The sequence below is a fragment of the Oncorhynchus clarkii genome, chromosome 3 (assembly GCF_045791955.1).
Source record: "Oncorhynchus clarkii lewisi isolate Uvic-CL-2024 chromosome 3, UVic_Ocla_1.0, whole genome shotgun sequence".
NCBI classification, from domain to species: domain Eukaryota; kingdom Metazoa; phylum Chordata; class Actinopteri; order Salmoniformes; family Salmonidae; genus Oncorhynchus; species Oncorhynchus clarkii.
In genome coordinates, this window is record NC_092149.1 from 46,710,251 (window position 1) to 46,732,332 (window position 22,082).

The 22,082-nt window shown below is 42.0% G+C and overlaps 1 protein-coding gene across 1 annotated transcript in view; it reads left to right on the top strand.

The window, feature by feature from the left end:
• The first annotated feature begins 402 nt into the window (after window positions 1-402).
• The window catches only part of LOC139396209 (caveolae-associated protein 2-like), a 29,710-nt gene continuing 8,030 nt past the window's right edge, over window positions 403-22,082 (top strand). The window contains exon 1 of the mRNA XM_071143342.1: window positions 403-1,107. Within this exon, the coding sequence (XP_070999443.1) occupies window positions 556-1,107 (552 nt within the window). The 5' untranslated portion in view covers window positions 403-555. The remainder of the gene's footprint in view (window positions 1,108-22,082) is intronic.

Below are 22,082 nucleotides of genomic sequence, written 5' to 3' on the forward strand. Positions count from 1 at the left end.
TCTGAACTCTGCAAACAAACTACAAACAAACCTGATCCTGGGAGAGAGACAGGCACACTGGCATAAACAAATACACAACATCAGAAATGCTCATTGTATCAAATTGCCACTCAAACAGACTTTCCAGATTAATTCATGCGGACGGACAGGCATTGAGAGCAGTCACATGAACACTCACAGTGGCAATCTCTGGCGTAATTTTCTCCAGCAATTTAGGGCTAGACCTGTTACCAGGACAACCATGCCCCTCCCCTCTGGCTTTGGAGGAGGTTTTTATGAGGGGAGGAGAAAAGTGGGTGTGTGCAATACAACTCTTGCTCTACTACACATTGTAAAAAATAAAATAAAAAAGGGGAGGGGACACCAAAATAACCAAGAGGAGAGAATCCTTCTTCCCTTCTCAGTCCTTCTCCGGAGCAACAACAACAACGTCAACTAACTGACAGAGACTCTTCACATCTCAGAACAAGTCTGTCCACATTTCCCTCCACTTCTAGCCCTCTAACTTACTTAAACCCTTCAAAAGAGGACATTTAACCCCACCACTCTGTGGCCATGGGAGAAGACTCATCGCACGCCGAGCGCAGCAGCAACAGCAGCAGCATTTTGGTCAACCCCCAGCAGTACCAGGCACAGCAAGACAACATGGACCTCCTGGTGTCCAGCTTCAGCCCGAGCCCAGCTCCCTCGTCCCCCACCAACACCCTCTCCAGGCTGGGCTTGAAAACCCCTGGGAGCCTCGGACCTGGAAGTCCCACCAGTCCCACTGCCAGGGACCAGGTGAGCGCCATCACAGTGGTGGCTCTACTCGACAAGCTGGTCAACATGCTGGAGGCAGTGCAGGAGAACCAGCAGCGCATGGAGTTGCGTCAGGCCGACCTGGAGGGAGCCGTACGAGGGGTCCAGGGTGACGTGACCCGCCTTTCCAAGAACCACACCAGCACATCCAACAGCGTTAACAAGCTGCTAGAGCGCTCACACAAGGTCAACACCCACATGAAGGAGGTGCGGGAGCGGCTGGACAAGCAGGCGTCACAGGTGAAGCGGCTGGAGGCCAACCATGGACACCTGCTAAAGAGGAACCACTTCAAAGTTCTCATCTTCCAGGTAGGGATGGAGGGGCGGATGGAGGGATGGGTTGGATGGATGAGCTTTTGTGTAAGGGGAATAAGGGAAAAGCAGAAGCGAGGAATGTGTAAGGGTGTGTAATGGGGAAGGGGGTTGTGAGTGTGTGAGGGTGAGAGAATATTGAGATATTTTTTTTATTATCTGTGTAGGGGTTGTGAAAAAAGAAGGGGGAAGAATGTTAAACGTGTTAAACGTATTTGTTTGTTTGTGTGCATATGTGTCAATTGTGTGAGCGGGAGAACAGAATGTCAGAAAGGTTTGTGAGAATGTTGAAAGTATAGTTTGTTTGTGTGTGTGTGTGTGTGTGTGTGTGTGTGTGTGTGTGTGTGTGTGTGTGTGTGTCCGTGCGTGCGTGCGTGAAAGCTAGTGTGCACTTTGGGAGTTAATGCAAGGGTATGTAAGAGTGCAGCCTACTCTGTATGTTTGCGTTCTGTGTAGCTGCAATGGGCCTTGGCAGCTATGTGAAAGTGTGTGAGGGGGAGAAGCAGGATTATCAAATCAAATTACTCGTTATTAATACAGCACATTTCAGACATGCAATGCAATGTGCTTCACAGGAAAAAAAACATAAAACGCAATTAAAAAATAAATGTTCATATTTACAACACAACAAACAACAGGATAAAAAAACAAAAGAACAACAATAAAACTGAATGACTAAATAGCACTGAAAAGCAAAGCTAAAAAGGTGTGTTTTAAGATATTTTAGAATTACTTGTACAGTTTCTGCCCCCCTCAGGTTCTCTAGTTCATGGTGGGAAAATGTAACTACAGTATAAAGGGAGTGGTGTTTTGAAGAACTCCATAGGATATGAGAGAGAGAGAGTGAGAGGGAGTGTGTGTGTGTGTGTGTGTGTGTGTGTGTGTGTGTGTGTGTGTGTGTGTGTGTTCAAAGAGGGTAATACTCTAGATCTGTCGACAAGACCAAACACCCATTATGCATAATGATCTCAGATGTAGTTAAATTAGATCTATGCATTTACATTGAATGACTTTGTCTTGCTTGTCCTCCTCTGAAGTTAAAAAATGTATTACTTCTTACACAAAATATATTTCTATTAGTAATTGTGACAATCAAATTGACATTTCCCAATTTTCTGAGCATACAATATAGCTCAGTATTTATTTGATACAATCTTTTAAGTTCGTCTTTATCAAGGGTGCCAATAATTTTGGAGGTGCGGTATATATAACGCAACAATAAATCTATAATAGTATAATATAAACATGTATAGGAATTGAACCCACAACTTTAGCATTATTAGTATCATGCTGAGCCAACACATAAAAGGTGTGATCAGGTGATTTCTATTTTTTTATTTTTTTTATTTTACCCCCTTTTCTCCCCAATTTCGTGGTATCCAATTGTTAGTAATTACTATCTTGTCTCATCACTACAACACCCGTATGGGCTCGGGAGAGACGAAGGTCGAAAGCCATGCGTCCTCCGAAACACAACCCAACCAAGCCACCCTGCTTCTTAACACAGCGCGCATCCAACCCGGAAGCCAGCTGCACCAGTGTGTCGGCGGAAACACTGTGCACCTGTCGACCTTGGTTAGCGTGCACTGCGCCCGGCCCGCCACAGGAGTCGCTGGTGTGCGATGAGACAAGGATATCCCTACCGGCCAAGCCCTCCCTAACCCAGAGGAAACTAGGCCAATTGTGCGTCTCCCTATGGACCTCCCGGTCGCGGCCGGCTGCGACTGAGCCTGGGCGCGAACCCAGTCTCTGGTGGCACAGCTAGCGCTGCCACCCGGGAGGCCAATCAGGTGATTTTAATAGTATTTGCATAGTGTTTCCCAACCTTACTCTTTGCTCAGTCCTAGCTCCATTATACCAAATATACTGAATCATTGTGTAGCCAGTATATTCTCTAATGATTGGATAGGGCTCGATATGTGTTCAGTTAGGAAAAGGGTGAGCCATATTGACACAGGCTAAGTCCTAAGAGCTCCTAGGAAATGGTCTTATCTGGTTACCCAGGTACTACCGCTGTTGTTCAATAGCAACAGGTGCAAATACTGCACATTGGCTCAAACTGCATGACTCTAGTCTAATAGTTGTGCATTTATAGTTGATACACAGGTATTTCCTATAGTTGTTCTTTCTGTGTATTTCTGTGTTTCTCTACAGTTGTCCTCTCTCTTTGTAAATCTCTCTCTCTCTTTCTCTCCCGCTGGCTGTTCCTGAACCAATTAACCCTAAGCATGTGAGCATCCTTGCCACAAACCACCTATCATTATCATTTGAACGTGCAGCTATTCCTCCTTTCTCAGAAACCATCATAGGATGCCATTCTGTCACACACCTATACAAAGACCACGCTATGAGTCACAAACTCACCGATAAGGCATTTCAATTCTAACACCACGCCCCTGAGCTCTCTTTTGTCTCTTATTTGTTCCTGGCCTAGAACATGTCTCCCCTCTGACTGACGGATTTCTCCACGTATTAATTGAGAACACACATTGCTCTGTACATGCCACCCGAGGTGGAAATGCCGCCATGCCGCTCCTAAGGGCGCTCAGTAGATATCCACCGCTCTGGGCCAAAGGAGCACTGACCAGCGCTGCCATGGATAGGCTGACAGGTCCCTGCCGCTCGGCTGCTTTTCTCTACGTAACAAGCTTTAACGAGGCCGGGGGAAACTGTAGTCCTTAATTACTGCAATTTGGCCCATTGTTTGTTTGTGTTTGTGCTCCAGCGCTTTTCCTGTCTCCATATTCTTCCCTTCCCAGCCACGGAAGAAAAGTATTTCAATGTCATGTGCTAGTTTCTGTTTGTGACAAAGTAAGTTGTTGATTTAAGGGAGGTGAAAGGTCTTGGATTAGCAAGAGGTTAAACGTTCATTTATATTAAAATGGGAAACAGGGATAGTGACACAATCGTGGTATGCAACACACTTTGCTGGGCAGTTCACATTTGTGTGTGTGTTTGTGCATGAGTGTGCGTGCACGTGCATGCGTCCCTGCATGTTGTGTGTGCTGTCTGTTGTGTGTTTGTGTTCATGCGTCCGTGTGTGTGCATGCATGTGTGCAACTTTCAAGATAAGTAGTAGGATTGGCAAGGCGGTATGGGAAGGGAAGTCCTCTGAGAGCTCATTAGTGTTTATGGGACATTTAATCATTGAGAGGCATGGAGTGACCCAAACTAAACATGCTGCATCACTAAAACAATACACAGCCTCGTCGAAAGACGTTCTATAACACATTTGACTCAAGCAATTTTGTATTACAGTGTATTTGTGCTGGAGAACGCATGGCTGAAGTTGTGGGATCTTTCATCTTTCACATTTTATCTGTCATTGTGACGTGTACGCTGGGAGTTGGGAAGCAAGTTTAGGGAATCTTTAATAAATAAATTCTGCTGAGGCACGGGAACCTGTCGAGCCAGCTGATGCGCAGGAACATGATGAGCCGGCTGAGGCATGGGAGCCTGACGAGCCGGCTGAGGCATGGGAGCCTGACGAACTGGCTGAGGCATGGGAGCCTGCCGAGCCTACTGAGTCTTGTGAACCTGTCGAGTCAGCTGAGGCATGGAAGCCTGTCGAGCTAGCTGAGGCTTCCTCGGTAGACTCGGCAACGGACGCTTGACGGGCCAACCGGGTCTTGTAATACTGATGTGCTGGCTGAGGCATGGAAGCCTGAAAAGCCAGCTGAGGCATCCCCGGTTGCTCCGTTAGCGACAACCGGATCAGACATCACCTACACTAAAAAATAAAATAAAATAAAAACACTCCCTAATGCTTCCCTTTGGGGAGGCGGTATTCTGTAACGTGTACCCTGGGAGTCGGGAAGCAAGTTCAGGGAAGCTTTAATAAATAAATTAACATAGAACAAAACAAGAAACACAGGTAACATACAGACATGAACACTGGAACGGAAACAATAACGCCTAGAGAAAGAACCAAAGGGAGTGACATATGTAGGGAAGGTAACCAGGCAGGTGATGGAGCCCAGGTCAGTCTGATGAGGTGCTGGTGTGCGTAGCGATGGTGATAGGTGTGCATAATAATGAGCACCCTGGTAACCTTGTGTGCCGGAGAGGTAGTATACGTTTTTAACTAACATACTGTACTTGAACCGTTGCATTCTATAAGTAAGAAGGAAACACTTTGGCACCATATATTTAAAAAATCGAATTGAAAAGTTCAGTAGGCCGCTTTAATGCATAAATTAATTCAGTTTTATTTTGTTAGCTAACATACTTTTTACTGCCATTGTCACAGAACTCATGACCAAAGGTCTCTAGGCTTGTCACCATTGGTGGCAGTGAGTGAGCACCTGTATTTGTCACGCCTGCCCCCCCTCTCCCTCTCTAGCGCTCGAGGTGGCCAGACTGCCTACCATTACGCACACCTGTCACCTTTGTTATGCGAACCTGCGCCTCATTGGACCCACCTAAACTCCATCATTATTTGATTGCCTCCACTTTATCTGTCTGTTTCCTCTGTTTCATCCCCGTGTCAGCATTGATGTTGTGACTTTGTCCCCTGTCCAGACGCTGTTCCTGTCCTGTTTCATGTTCGTAGTTTATTAAATGTTCTTACTGTACCTGCTTCCTGTCTCCACCGTCGATCTTCACAGCATTAGGGATTATTTAACAAAGTTCTTTATACAGGATAAGGCAGGGCCAGTTAGCTGCATTACACAGTTTTTTTTCTTCCATTTTTTTACACCTGATTCAACTCATCAGTCTTGAACCTCTTGAAACTAGGGGGCACTATTTCAAAAAAAATTTAAATAACGTTCCCAAAGTAAACGGGCTATTTTGTCAGGACAAGATGCTAGAATATGCATATAGGATAGCTTAGGATAGAAAACACTCTGAAGTTTCCAAAACTGTAAAAATATTGTCTGTGAGTATAACAGAACTGATATTGCAGGCGAAAGCCTGAGAAAAATCCAATCAGGAAGTGACTCATGTTTTGAAAGCTCTGCGTTCCGATGCGTCCCTATTGAGCAGGGAATGGGATATCAACCAGATTCCTTTTTCTACGTATTCCCCAAGATGTCTACAGCATTTTGACGTAGTTTCACGCCTTTATGTTGAAGAATGAGCGTAAACGACTACATTGCGTAAGTGGCCGGCTGAGTGCTCTCAGAGTAATTATTGCGTAAAAGACAGAGGTAGCTATTTTTCCTCCCGGTCCTCCCGGAAAATACAGCCGGGACGGTTGATATATTATCGAATAGATATTTGAAAAACACCTTGAGGATTGATTATAACAACGTTTGCCATGTTTCTGTCGATATTATGGAGCTAATTTGGAATATTTTTCAGCGTTGTCGTGACTGCAATTTACGGGCGATTTCTCAGCCAAACGTGAAGAACTTACGGAGCTATTTCGGCTAAAAGGAAAAGAGGAACATTTGCTATCTAACTGGGAGTCTCGTGAGTGAAAACATCCGAAGCTCATCAAAGGTAAACGATTTAATTTGATTGCTTTTCTGATTTTCACGACCAGGTTGCCTGCTGCTAGCTAGGCATAATGCTATGCTAGGCTATCGATAAACTTACACAAATGCTTGTCTTGCTTTGGCTGTAAAGCATAATGTCAAAATCTGAGATGACAGGGTGATTAACAAAAGGCTAAGCTGTGTTTCAATATATTTCACTTGTGATTTCATGAATATTAATATTTTCTAGTAATATTTTTTGTCAGTTGCGTTATGCTAATTAGTGTCAGTTGATGACAATTCTCCCGGATCCTAGAGCGGTAGTTCCAAGAGGTTTTAAAGACCATGTTCCAAATACTTAGAAATCCACGCTTCCCTCCTTGTTTCCTTGAAATAAGCACTACTCTTTAAGTGACTGGATAGGTACAAATCCCATACCTTATTTTGAGCCAGTTTCACACAGCAGGAAAATATTATTATTATAAAAAAAGATATATTGTTATGTGACTATAATTATTTGACATTTTTATAGCGATTGATACATTTTTCATTATTGCAAATCAAGTCTGACATTTTAAATGAGAAATTCCGAACTTTAGAAGCTTTTTAAAAGCTTAAATACACTACAAGTGTAAGGTTCTGTAATTATTTTCTTAGTCAACCTTGTGTTCTGTTTCATTGTGTTCTTGAACGTAGCCCTCTTTCTTTGTGTTCTTGAACGTAGGATTAGGATCTCCATCAGCCTCTGCAAAAGCATCAGCTACACTTCCTGGGGTCCACATGAAACAAGACATAATATATAGTGCAGAACATTATTAGTCAAGGACTGAAATACATCAATTTAAAACATCACACATAGCCTACATATCAGTACGTACAAACAATATCTAGGTCTAATACATAGTACAATTATAAAATTATAAAATTATAAAATATAAAATAAAAACTGGTTTTATTGCTAGCTTGAGTTACCTAGGGTGGCAGAGAGTTCCATACAGTAATGACTCTATTTAATACTGTGTGTTTTCCAGCCTCTGTTCTGGACCTGGGGAATGTGAAGAAACATCTGGTTGCGTGTCTTGTGTTGTACCGATGAATGTCTGAACTGTGTGCCAACTGCTTGAACAGACAGTTCGGTACCTTCAATACATCAATACCTAGCACAAAGACAAGTAGTGATGCAGTCAATCTCTCCTCAACTTTGAGTTCCTGACAGTTTCCCGATACGGCAATTTACTTATGTCCTTCTTTGACCACATAGCCGGGCAGTAGTCCAGGTGCGACAAAACTACAGTAGGGCCTGTAGGACCTGTTTGGTCCACTGAGATGTCAAGAGCCTCAGCAACGCCCTATCATGAACATACCTCTTCCCATTTTAGAAAACATTGAGTTTGAATGTTTTGACCATGAAAGCTTACTATCCAAAGTATGATTACAACAACTCTCCTCAATTTGCTCAATAGCCACATTATTTAATAATAGATTTTTTTATTTATTTATTTATTTCACCTTTATTTAACCAGGTAGGCTAGTTGAGAACAAGTTCTCATTTGCAACTGCGACCTGGCCAAGATAAGGCATAGCAGTGTGAACAGAAGGCATGAGAAGGTAGGCAAATAATTACAATTATGCAGATTAACACTGGAGTGATAAATGATCAGATGGTTATGTACAGGTAGAGATTGGTGTGCAAAAGAGCAGAAAAATAAAAATAAATAAATAAAAACAGTATGGGGATGAGGTAGGTGAAAATGGGTGGGCTATTTACCAATAGACTATGTACAGCTGCAGCGATCGGTTAGCTGCTCGGATAGCAGATGTTTGAAGTTGGTGAGGGAGATAAAAGTCTCCAACTTCAGCGATTTTTGCAATTCGTTCCAGTCACAGGCAGCAGAGAACTGGAACGAAAGGCGGCCAAATGAGGTGTTGGCTTTAGGGATGATCAGTGAGATACACCTGCTGGAGCGCGTGCTACGGATGGGTGTTGCCATCGTAACCAGTGAACTGAGATAAGGCGGAGCTTTACCTAGCATGGACTTGTAGATGACCTGGAGCCAGTGGGTCTGGCGACGAATATGTAGCGAGGGCCAGCCGACTAGAGCATACAAGTTGCAGTGGTGGGTGGTATAAGGTGCTTTGGTGACAAAACGGATGGCACTGTGATAAACTGCATCCAGTTTGCTGAGTAGAGTGTTGGAAGCAATTTTGTAGATGACGTCGCCGAAGTCGAGGATCGGTAGGATAGTCAGTTTTACTAGGGTAAGTTTGGCGGCGTGAGTGAAGGAGGCTTTGTTGCGGAATAGAAAGCCGACTCTTGATTTGATTTTCGATTGGAGATGTTGGATATGGGTCTGGAAGGAGAGTTTAGAGTCTAGCCAGACACCTAGGTACTTATAGATGTCCACATATTCAAGGTCGGAACCATCCAGGGTGGTGATGCTGGTCAGGCGTGCGGGTGCAGGCAGCGAACGGTTGAAAAGCATGCATTTGGTTTTACTAGCGTTTAAGAGCAGTTGGAGGCCACGGAAGGAGTGCTGTATGGCATTGAAGCTCGTTTGGAGGTTAGATAGCACAGTGTCCAAGGACGGGCCGGAAGTATATAGAATGGTGTCGTCTGCGTAGAGGTGGATCAGGGAATCGCCCGCAGCATGAGAAACATCATTGATATATACAGAGAAAAGAGTCGGCCCGAGAATTGAACCCTGTGGCACCCCCATAGAGACTGCCAGAGGACCGGACAGCATGCCCTCCGATTTGACACACTGAACTCTGTCTGCAAAGTAATTGGTGAACCAGGCAAGGCAGTCATCCGAAAAACCGAGGCTACTGAGTCTGCCGATAAGAATACGGTGATTGACAGAGTCGAAAGCCTTAGTTAGATCTAAACAAGGTTTAGCATTCAGCGAGTGATTTGTCCCAAAAATGTAGCTTTTAGCCTATTGCTAATTACCCATTCTAAAACTGACTGGATCTCTATGTTAAGTGTCTGTTATTTGTTTTACTGATGCAGTCATCATGCATACTGTTGAGTTGTCAGTGTACATAGACACACAGACTTTATTCAAGGTTAGTGGGGGGTCATTTGTAAAAACAATAATGGCCCTAGCGGGCTGCCCTGTGGTACACCACACTCAAATGAATTTGCAGGAGAGAGGCTTCCATTAACAAACCCCCCCTGTGTTCTATTAGATAGGTAACTCCCAATCCATAATAAGGCAGAGGATGCAAATCCATAACACCTACATTTTGTTCAGCAATTTGTTGGTATCAATGACATCAAAAGCTGCACTGATGTCTAACAAAACAGCTCCCTCAATCTTCTTACGATCAATTTATTTCAGCCAATCATCAGTCAGTGCTGTGCATGTTGAGTGTGATCATTAAAGACATCTTTCACAATCATTGACACAAAAACAAATGTATTGTTCAGATATAATTTATAATTTATTTATAGGTGTACTGTAATCAAATGAAACAAATTAAAGAATCAATGTTTTTTATTTATTTTACTAGGCAAATCAGTTAAGAACAATTTCTTATTTTCAATGACGGCCTAGGAACAGTGGGTTAACTGCCTGTTCAGGAGCAGAACAACAGATTTGTACCTTGTCAGCTCCGGGATCTGAACTTGCAACCTTTCGGTTACTAGTCCAACACTCTAACCACTCTAACCACTAGGCTACCCTGCCGCCCCAAAAAACATGTTTAGAAGGCACTACTTTTACTTACTTTTATTTTGGCCATAGGTTCTCATAAACTTTGCAGTAAATGTTCTCGTTGTTCATCCACCTGGGGAAAAAAACTTTTGTTATTGTTAATCCAAGCTTGAGAAAGATCTGGAATGATGTCATTGCATGCCTCATCCATGCCCTGAAGGAGGGTGGTATGCTCATTGGGATGGAATCATACATCTTCCACCAGTATTATAATCATCATATATTGTATTTTCCAGTATTGTATTGTACTTATGTATTGTAGTGCCTCTGTAAGTGACTCAGTTCGGATGGCACTAACAACACCAGTTGTTGGTTCGATTCCCACTGGGGTCACATACGAAAATATGTGGACTGGATAAAAGTGTCTGCATTGTAAATGTCATATATTACGGTATTACATTACTGTATTGACCAATGGCATTTTAGTAAAGCAGTGTGAACCACACCCCAGCATCTTAATTTGGATACATGATATAGTGTAGACGTTAGTACATATGTTATTCAAAGTATGCATAGTCAACTCTACAGCGTCTATGTTATACAGCAAATCTATTTCCACAGGTCCAAGCACAAAACCAAAACTGTCTTGAGGGTATAGCCATGAATTGTGTGTGTGTGTGTGTGTGTGTGTGTGTGTGTGTGTGTGTGTGCGTGCGTGCGTGCGTGCGTGCGTGCCCACATCTCAAAGGTGTTATGTTTCAGTGGGCAGTGCTCACGTACAAATACCCTCTCCTTCCAATAACTTTGGTTTTGTCTCTCTCTCAAACAACAAAGCCTTTTGTTTCCTTATCCCCCGATGTGCATGGATGAGTTTTGCTCAGTGACAGCTTCCGCAACATGAATGTGGGCCTTCAATCCCAACACTGTGTTGTGTTCATAGTCACCAAACGGAAAAAAACAGACTGAAACAGGGAGGGACTATCACTCATTTTCATTTTCTGTTGCAAAATCCACAAAAATCTAAAAAATGCCCTAATCTATTGAACATGATCCTGTTTCTGTCATGACACCTAATATGTCTGTCCCTGTCTGTGGAGCCAGATAGACCTGCAGACTTAAATGAACAAATATGTTTGTTTACCCTGTGGCTCCTCCCTTTGTTATCATTCTTATTTTCCCTTTGTGGTTCATTCCTCTGTTAATCTCCCTCTTTTTGAACAGGCTACGGTGAGAGAAGAGTCCAAAAAAAGAATGAGGGTAGGAGAGAGAGAGAGAGACAGAGAGAGATAGGTGGAAAATAGAGAGTTAAAGAGAAAGAAGACAACGGAGAGAGGTGGACAGAGTTAAAGAGCTAAAAAGAAAAGTTCAGGAATAGAAAAAGGGAAGGAGGTATGTGAACGCAATTTCTGAAGGCAATTTGTAAAGGCGTGCCTAACTGGTGCCAGTGAAGTCAGACGCAGGAGAGCAGAACTAGGTAATAGCCAGAGCAGTTTAATACAAAACCAACGACATAAAAAGAACCATCAAATCAAATCAAATCAAATCAAATTTTATTTGTCACATACACATGGTTAGCAGATGTTAATGCGAGTGTAGCGAAATGCTTGTGCTTCTAGTTCCGACAATGCAGTAATAACCAACAAGTAATCTAACTTACAATTCCAAAACTACTGTATTGTACACAGTGTAAGGGGATAAAGAATATGTACATAAGGATATATGAATGAGTGATGGTACAGAGCAGCATAGGCAAGATACAGTAGATGGATTTGAGTACAGTATATACATATGAGATGAGTATGTAAACAAAGTGGCATGAGATGAATAATGTAGGGTAAGTAACATTATATAAGGTAGCATTGTTTAAAGTGGCTAGTGATATATTTACATCATTTCCCATCAATTCCCATTATTTAAGTGGCTGGAGTTGAGTCAGTGTCAGTGTGTTGGCAGCAGCCACTCAATGTTAGTGATAGAATGATAGAAGCTGTTTTTCAGTCTCTCGGTCCCAGCTTTGATGCACCTGTACTGACCTCGCCTTCTGGATGATAGCGGGGTGAACAGGCAGTGGCTCGGGTGGTTGATGTCCTTGATGATCTTTATGGCCTTCCTGTGACATCGGGTGGTGTAGGTGTCCTGGAGGGTAGGTAGTTTGCCCCCGGTGATGAGTTGTGCAGACCTCACTACCCTCTGGAGACCCTTACGGTTGAGGGCGGAGCAGTTGCCGTACCAGGCTGTGATACAGCCCGCCAGGATGCTCTCGATTGTGCATCTGTAGAAGTTTGTGAGTGCTTTTGGTGACAAGCCGAATTTCTTCAGCCTCCTGAGGTTGAAGAGGCGCTGCTGCGCCTTCTTCACAATGCTGTCTGTGTGAGTGGACCAATTCAGTTTGTCTGTGATGTGTATGCCGAGGAACTTAAAACTTGCTACCCTCTCCACTACTGTTCCATTGATGTGGATAGGGGGGTGTTCCCTCTGCTGTTTCCTGAAGTCCACAATCATCTCCTTAGTTTTGTTGACGTTGAGTGGGTACAAAACCCGACATGCACCAGTATCAAATGTGCACAAGCACTACAAACAAACAATTCCACACAAAGACATGGGGGGGAACAGAGGGTTAAATACACAACACTTAATGAGGGAAATGAGAACCAGGGGTGTAGGAAAACAAGACAAAAAAAATGGAAAACCAAAAATGGATCTACGATGGCTAGAAAACCGGTAAAGCCGACCACCGAAAACCGCCCGAACAAGGAGAGGAACCAATTTCGGTGGAAGTCGTGACACAATTAGACAAAATGAAAACACAAGGAGAGGTTGACATGAAGTATTTATTGTTAATTTTTTTTAATTGTTTATTACAATTTAGTTTATCTATTTCATTTGCTTTGGCAATGTAAATATATGTTTCCCATGCCAATAAAGCCCCTTAAATTGAAATTGAAATTGAGAGTGAGAGAGCGAGAGGCTTCTTTAAAGTATTTTTCTTGAGGAGTGTTAGTTATTTTTACCCTGAGTCCTGCTCTTTTGCCTTTCACCAATTCAGGTTTGACAACTATAGGCGTCACACTGTTTCAGTCTCCTAAGACATTGTGCATACTGCCAATGGCTGTCAATGATTCCTTGTGTGCATAGGTGGTTTGACAACCCCAGGTTTCTTTGTTGCACTCAGGGATGTGCATAAATGACAAAATATAATTAGAAAATACAATTACAAAATACCATAAAGATCAATGTATCAAAATAAACTGTAGAATGCATGTATTTTGTAATGTATTTTATAAAAATACATGTATTTTGCATTTTAAAATACAAAAATAAATGTGCAAGTAGCCAGCCCAAACAGCAAAAACATTCTTAGTGTCACGCCCTGACCTTAGAGAGCCATATTATTTCTCTATTTGGTTAGGTCAGGGTGTGATGTGGGGTGGGCATTCTATGTTTTGTTATTCTATGATTTTGTATTTCTATGTTTTGGCCGGGTATGGTTCTCAATCAGGGACAGCTGTCTATAGTTGTCTCTGATTGGGAACCATACTTAGGTAGCCCTTTTCCCTCCTTTCTTTGTGGGAAGTTAACTTTGTTTGTGGCAAATAGCCCATAAGCTTTGCGGTTGTTTTGTATTGTTTATTGTTTTTGTCTGCGTCATTTCTAAATAAAAGGAATATGTATGCTCATCCCGCTGCGCTTCGGTCCACTTCCTTTGACGGCCGTGAGACTCAGTAACAGTTACAGAAACGTTTTACTTGCTATGACTATGATATGTTGTTGTTTATCTACCTTTGTTGAGCAAGTCAATCTGTCTGCTAACTGACAAAAATGTAAATGTATATACTAAAATGAACTACAAAGCCCACTTGGTATTACCAGAGCCATGTATTTAGAGGAGTGGTCACCAACCTTTTCTGATTCAAGAGGCAACCTGAGATCGACCACTCAGATTTTTTTAAACAGAACTAAAAACATCATAATGGCAGAGTTTGTACCTTCAAACACATGAAATGGTTCAAAATGGGAACACTTCCCCTACCCGGCGTGCAGGACAGCTGAATTGGGTGCACCTAATGCCAACAGCGCGGGACTAATTAGAAATATAGGAACACAAGGCTTTAGTATTAGGTTTTTACAGAAATGTTTGGCGATTGACTAAGAATGCCTTGGAGATCGACCAGTCAATCGCGATCGACAAAATGTGAATGTCTATAAAAATATGTATTTTGAAATACCAATTACAGCTCTCGAAAGTATCTTGTTACAAAATACATTGGACTGTAGTTCAGCCCAGTGTAATACCAATTACAAAATACTCAGAAGTAATTGAAATACATATTTCAAGTACATGCAACAGAAATACTGCCCATCTCTGGTTGTGCTTTCACTTCTCTATTGAAACATTATCACCGAAGGGACAGTATAAACGTAATGGAAACGAGCCCAAGCTATTGTATTATTCAATAAATACTTAAATAATACTTTATTTTGGACCAAGCTGTCCATTTGTATGTTGTGGGGGCTAGAATTCAACAGTTTAGTTAGTATATCAAGATATACATTTTTATTTTGCATTATGGTAAAGGAAAAGAGTCCCTATAGACCCATAACTCCCAGAAGTGTGTGTGTCATGACTCTTACGCACACACACGGCGAGCAATTTGGTTACGTTCCACATGCAGGTGGTGACTGTTCTAAAAGGGATCACATAATCTAATTGGTGGAGAAGAGGTGACTGGGGGAGACCAGCGAGGGATCAAACCAAGCCATAGAGTTAGGAAAGAGAAAACAATTGTCATTTTTCAGTGGCCTCAATCCAGATGGGATTCATGTGAGTTATCTTGCTTCTCTTTGACATTTGAACCGTGTTACAGGCGGCCGGCCATTCATCCACACTCTCAGGACAAAGTCTCAAGGTCCAAATTTTAGCGGCTGATGAAAGCAAAAACAATAGCCCACTTACTGTTTTTTATTCCAACCAACTAGGGCTCGAGACAATTCTTGGAGTTCTCTGCTTCGATTTGACATTTGACCATACATAGACGTTTCCAAGTAAAGTCCAAGTAAACAATGCAATAATCAAGAACTACTCTGACAAAAAAAAGTGTATTATCTCCATAGCTGCTTATCGACACAATGGCCATGATATACGCCCACGCCATTGTCCTGAAACAATGCTAAGAACAGAACAAGTTCAACATGCAAAATGGCTAACAAGATTAGCATAGGCATCCCATAGCTTGGCATGTGAACAGGATGCTTTGATGCCACTCTATGCACCGGCATTGAGTTGGTTAGCACGTTAGCAGCTTGAGGTTGGAGTTCAATTGGGCATTGTATTTTTGTAATTGCATAAGCTCAGTCATGCCTTTTTTTTCTTTTTTTTGTCCCATTCGGTAGGGGTGGGGAAGAGGCCCTGAAACGTGTTGTGCCATCCTGTGTGGTCACTTAATGGGTAGGCATAATGAGTCATTATGTTGTATTGACTTGAAATACGGTAAACTACGTAATGCTGACATGCGTGTGACATAACACATAGGATGCTTCATATCAAGTCTATGACAGTTGTCTTCAGTAGACATGCTAATCTGTAGACATGCTAAGACTTACCTCAGTTCATATTGGCTGTTCAATCAGAAAACCATCATGTGACGGGGGTTGTTTTGCCAGTGTGTGTGTCTGTGTGTCTTTGTGTGTGTGTGTGTGCGTACTTGCTTGCATGTACTGGTATGTGTGTGTTTACCCTGTTCATTGTTTTGCCAGTGTGTGTGCCCCTGTTTCCCTTTTCCCCTGGTCATGTACTGTATGTTGTACTAAGGTAACAGCCAATCACATGGCTGATCTTTCCAAACGCCAAACGACAGAAACCCATTTCCTTCCTTCCTACAGCCCTGGTGACACGGGGGGAATAAATGTTACATAACACTGGGCTTTACCCCGTGGAATCCCACAATGCTTTGTGGCAGGCTAATCAAAGCACATGCAGATGAAGTCAAATTTCCATGGATAGAGGCTCAGGGAAGAGGCTCCAGGTTTGTTATTTTCCTAGGACAAGGGGATGTGATGACACTAATGTCGGGAGGGGGAGGACGAGGCTGTGTAGATAAAGTGGAAATGAAGGGACTGAGATGGAGGAAGGGTAAAAAGGTGAAGAAAAAAAGAGAGTGACATAAATACAGAGAGACAGAGACAGTGAGAAGAGAAGAGAAGTGCGTTCAAAATGAGTTAGATGACTTTTGGTTTGTGCCCAAGTTGTGTGTCGAGTCCATCCCTTTAGGGGATGCGTTAATACGTTTGTTTGAATGTGCATTGAGCCTTCTTCCTCTCAATCCATTCAAACCACACAATAACAGGGCAATCAACCAAGTGTCTCTGAGGACTCAGACTTAGTTTGTCTTAGTTTCTCTGTTGTCTTCTTTCTCCTTCCTTTGAGCACCTCCCATGCCTCTCTCCTGAAATATTGTGTGTGTGTGTGTGCGTGTGCATGTGCGCGTGTGTGTGTGTGTGTGTGTTAAGTAAGTGATGTGACGTGGTGCCCTCTCGTTGACGAAGTCCACAGTTGGCACCTGACTCATTGTGCCAACCCACCTGTGCCAACTGCTGCCCCATGGGCTTCAACCTCCTAGTAGATTTTTGGAGGGCTCAGAAAATACACCTCTTCTCCATAGAGACCACATGAAGTCAATTTATGAGGCCCAAATGGCACCCTGTTCCCTATAGGGTTATATTCCCTATACACACCTGACTAAATATGGAATAGGGTGTCATTTGGCAGCCCCTTCAAAACGCATTCAGGATAGATAGACCCTCGTTTCATGGCTTGTTTTCATGTGGTTTGATGTTGTAGAGACAGGGCTTTGTTTTAAATGTAGGCTATGAAATCTGGGTAAGGGAAATGTTAAGCTAATGTTAATACATTAGAGATAGGACAGTTAATATACCGGTAGGCTAGATGAGCTAGACAGATAATGCAATCCCGAGAATACACACACGCATACACAGACATATGCACAGGCACACACCCACACACACACTCAATAGAGGAAAGACAGTACTTTAAGTGTGCCTCTTGAATGACTTGAGATCCAAAATATTTTTGTTGTTGTTGTGTCACTGTATCAAAAGGGAACGTAGACGGAAGTGGCTTGTTGATGCCAGACTCCTTGCTGATCTCATCAAGCCAGTGATGACACTATTGTGCCACACCCATACTTCTTCTAAAGAACATAAAGAGTATGCAGGATTGGCTTACATTGCCCCCTTCATCAACTCAGAGTAGCTAGTCTGTCTATCTCAGGGGACCTTTCTGAAGAGCTGCAGTGTACTGGGTGTACAGGCGTTTTATCCAGCTCTGCTCAAACAAAGTTTAGTTAATATAATCAGGTTTGTTGGATCAGGGATGGAACAATTCCGTTTAGATTAGTGAAGAAAAAGCATCTCAATGATCGTGTAGGCCGTCATTGTAAATAAGAATTTGTTCTTAAACTGACATTCCTACTTAAATAAAGGTTCAATACATTTTTTTAAAGAAAATGTAAATGACACACACACACACAATTATTGTAGGGCTCCTGAGTGGCGCAGCAGTCTAAAGGCACTGCATCTCAGTGTACAGCGACAGAATTCAGAACATGGACCGTTCTTACAGTATTCTCCCTGTAAACCAAGTCAGAACCATAGGATAAATAAAGGGGGCATATAAGCAAACAATGAAAGCGCTTAGAAAATTACATTAAAACCTCTTTATCCTACCCCCTCCTTTTTCGAACATTCTGTTAAAAATCGCGCAACATTTCAGCGTCCTGCTACTCATGCCAGGAATATAGTATATGCATATGATTAGTATGTGTGGATAGAAAACACTCTGACGTTTCTAAAACTGGTTAAATCACGGCTGTGACTATAGCAGAGCGTGTGTTTCATCGAAAAGCGCAAGAAAAACTGGTCAATGAAATCTGAAAAAAGTATCCATGCGCCCCTTTCATGGATTATTTAAAGGAAACCAAATTTAATATGGAGACGGAAGCAATTCCTACAACTTCCACACGATGTCGCCAAAAACGTCATTTTCATTGACAAAAATCCTTTGAGACATTACCAATAGATCTGTGATTCCATCCAGCCTACCTCAATCGATTTTGGAAGATTGAAAAATGGACACTGTTTTCTTGTGTAGCTGCTATTGAATACAGATCGCCCAGTGATCAATTTGATCTCTTATTAACGTTTACAAATACCTAAAGTTGGGTTCTAAAAGTAGGTTGAAGTGTTTTGTCAAAGAATATAGGCAACTTATATAATTTTTAAACATGACGTTGCGTGTTGGAAGAGAGCTTTTTTCGTGATGCAGACAGGCTATACAAATGGATATTTTGGGCATTCATGGACGGATTTAATCGGGAAAAATACCAATTTGCGATGTTTATGGGACATATAGGAGTGCCAACAAAGAATATCATCAAAGGTAATGAATGTTTTACATTTTATTTCTGCGTTTTTGTGTAGCGCCGGCTACGCTAATTCTTTTGTTTACTTCGCCTTCAGGCATTTTGGGGTGTTGCATGCTATCAGATAATAGCTTCTCATGCTTTCGCCGAAAAGCATTTTAAAAATCTGACTTGTTGGCTAGATTCACAACGAGTGTAGCTTTAATTCAATACCCTGCATGTGTATTTTAATGAACGTTTGAGTTTTAACGAGTACATTTAGCATTTAGCGTAGCGCATTTGCATTTCCAGGTGCCTACTTGAGATGTCTGCGTCTCAAGTAGGAGCAAGAAGTTAAAACATTTCTCTAAAACAGGCTATTGGCTACATGTGCACCACCAAGTCACAACAGTAGAATCAGTTAGGCGGGGAAAAGGGACCAAATTACACATGGGATACTAACAGCTTACTACACAACATACACTTAGAATTACTTTCTTAACTGCAGTATACATCTCTCCCTGGCATATTACATCAGCATCATACAAGCTATTTTTGGACTCCCCTTGGCTGTGGTGACTTGAACAGCCAGGATGCGCGGCAATCCTTCATGGGCAAATGTTGTCATCAAACTTTGTCAAACTTTGCCCTGCCACTGTTCCTAGGCCGTCATTGAAAATAAGAATTTGTTCTTAACTGACTTGCCTAGTTAAATAAAGGTAAAATAAAATAAAATGTCGGAGCTCTAGAAGGTGGTCAGAGTTCCCGAGTTGGATGACCGTTCAAAATGTATTTTCCCAGTCGGAGCTCAGTTTTTTTCATGTTCTCAGTCGTCTTGAACTCACTTTAGTCTGAGATTTCCCAGTTCCAAGTTTCCAGTTGTTTTGAACACAGCAGAAGTCATGCTGGATTGACAGCATGGGTAATGTAGTCAACCTTTTCTGTCCCTTCATGTTGAATGTTTATCCTTCTAAGCTTGGAAAACAGACCCTTAAACCCAGACTTGGACAACATAGTTACTTCACTGAATAGCAGGCTAGTGACTGCTCTGCACTGCTGATTCCTTCCAAACCACTCATTGTTGATTTTGCGAATTCCAACTTGTTGTGTAATGTTTATATCCAATGTTCGATGAGCACCGATACGTTTTATCTATAATTTCTCTTCATAATTTCTCTTCTTTTGACAAGGATTGAAAAGGATTTGCCAGTATATTGTTGACTTGATTCATGATGATGACTGCTAGCTTGCTAGCTAAGATTTGGATGGTATGTTGACATGATCAGTCCAATCAAAGCTACGGTAGATATAATATGATTTGACATCCTTTTATCTGTGGCCAGTGACATTGAGCCTTCTCGGATGGGCACTTCTAATGTAAATCTATGGCAGCACCCACGGGGCTTGCATTTTCAAACTCTACCCATAGATGTTGCAGTGACATAGTGTCCCCATGAGTGACAGAGCACTGAGCCAATCACGCCGCAACTAGAGAACATTACCAACCCCTACGCTCTAAATTTTCCGCTGGCTGCCACACCACCACAGAAAGCCCTGAGCTAGGCTGAAACACCTGCATTTTGGAGCTGGCTTGCTCAAGAAAGCAAAAAAGAGAACATGTTTGCATGGAACTATTAACTCTATTTTTTGTTTTACATTGTTTGCAAAACGACATGTGACATGTATTAATGCCAAAGTAACATGCTAAACAGGCCCACCTGCCCTGAATGACGGGTCACCACTGAACATGTTAATACAATTTTGAATTCGGAGCGACAGTTGGAAGGATAAGTATGGGTGTGGCACTCGATATGTTTGTCATCTCTGCGCTGAAATGGGGACAGTTGCTTCTTTTCATCAACAGCAGGAAGGAGAAATGGAGGGAAGGGAGTGGATGGTTGACAAGAAGCAAGGAAAGAGGGAGAACAGGTTAACCCAGTGAGGTCTGGTTGAAACTAGACCTGTGCCCTGAGGTGCTAACTAGGGCTGTGGCGGTCATGAAATTTTGACAGACGGTGATTGTCAAGGAAATAACTGCTGGTCTCACGGTAATTGAGACATTAATTAACATAAACATATTTAGCATCTCCTGGCTTCCACGCATGACCTACAAGCCACTGATGCAGACATTTGTAACATCTACATTTAAAAAAGTATAATACATCAATTTAATATACACAATCACAATAAATCCATTATTTATTTTAGACAGATCTAAAGAAACATGATATGAAGAAAATGTAGTCTACTTCAGAATAACAGAATACCATACTCTGAGTTGTCCTTATTTTAGGCCCTGATATGGCTATGCTGTATGTGACCTACCGGCTCAATTAGGTCCTATGTAATAACAATTTAAATTGTGTTTTTTTATATTGGATAAAAGTAGAAATTCAGAGCTATAAAATGTTATACCACACACCATAGTTGAAGAACAATGGGAAAGTAATTCTGCTTTGAAAGTTGATAAACTTTCACCTCACTTTTGAGAAAATGGCCTTTGAATGTTTTGGTACACCTCTTTTATTTTATATTATTTTTTTTTCACCTACTGGAGGGCTCTTCTTTGACTACACCCATTCAGCATCATTCACATCCTCTTAAGCTTTAGCCCCACCCATCTCTTTAAGGATTCACATGTGAGGCTGAGGAGCAGGGTTGATCCGAGCAATCTGTCCTAACAACAGCAGTCAAGCACCAAAGCTAACTGGCTAACATTGGCTAGCTTGCTAGCTACTTCCAGACAAAAATGAGACAACAGCTCACTGACCATTTTACTCATCATAGCAGAGCTGGTTAGGCTGTTTTTATGTTATCTTGAACGTTGGTGACTGCAACTGTGCTGTTGGCAACAATTTAGTTATGCTTTTTTTTGCCAACGTTCACTGTGACACCGGCCATATTCAACAGGTGGTAAGCGTTTGTAAATTTGTCAGTTATTCTGAGTTCTGGCACACTCAGACAAGAGTTCTCTGAAATCAGACTAGATAGCCAGAGTGAATTTATCAGCTACGTCCATCAACAGTTGTTGCAGTGACATCATGAACATTCTATTGAAATGGTTATTTGCATAGTGGAGTCTTTTGTTAAGACATGTAATTAGCTAGATAGCTAAACAATGAACCATAATCCCAACTAGTGACTTTACTACCCTGCATGAATCTGCAGGTAGCTAACCAACCAGGTTCAATGTTAGCCAGCTAATATTAGGATATACCTAGCAAAGAAAATGGCTGTGAGATACGAATAATATTACTACACAGATCATACACGTAAGGTTAGCTAGGAAGCCAGACAGCTAATGTTAGCTAGTGTAAACTTAAAATTAAAATGACTTTGACAAAATTAGAAACGTGTAATATCTGAAAATGTAGCTAGCCTGACAATCTTGCTCATATACATGGATGCACGCTTCTCCCTCTGTCACAGATGCCACGGTTGCCCTTAGTTTGAAGATGTAATCCCGTTAGCTATCATAC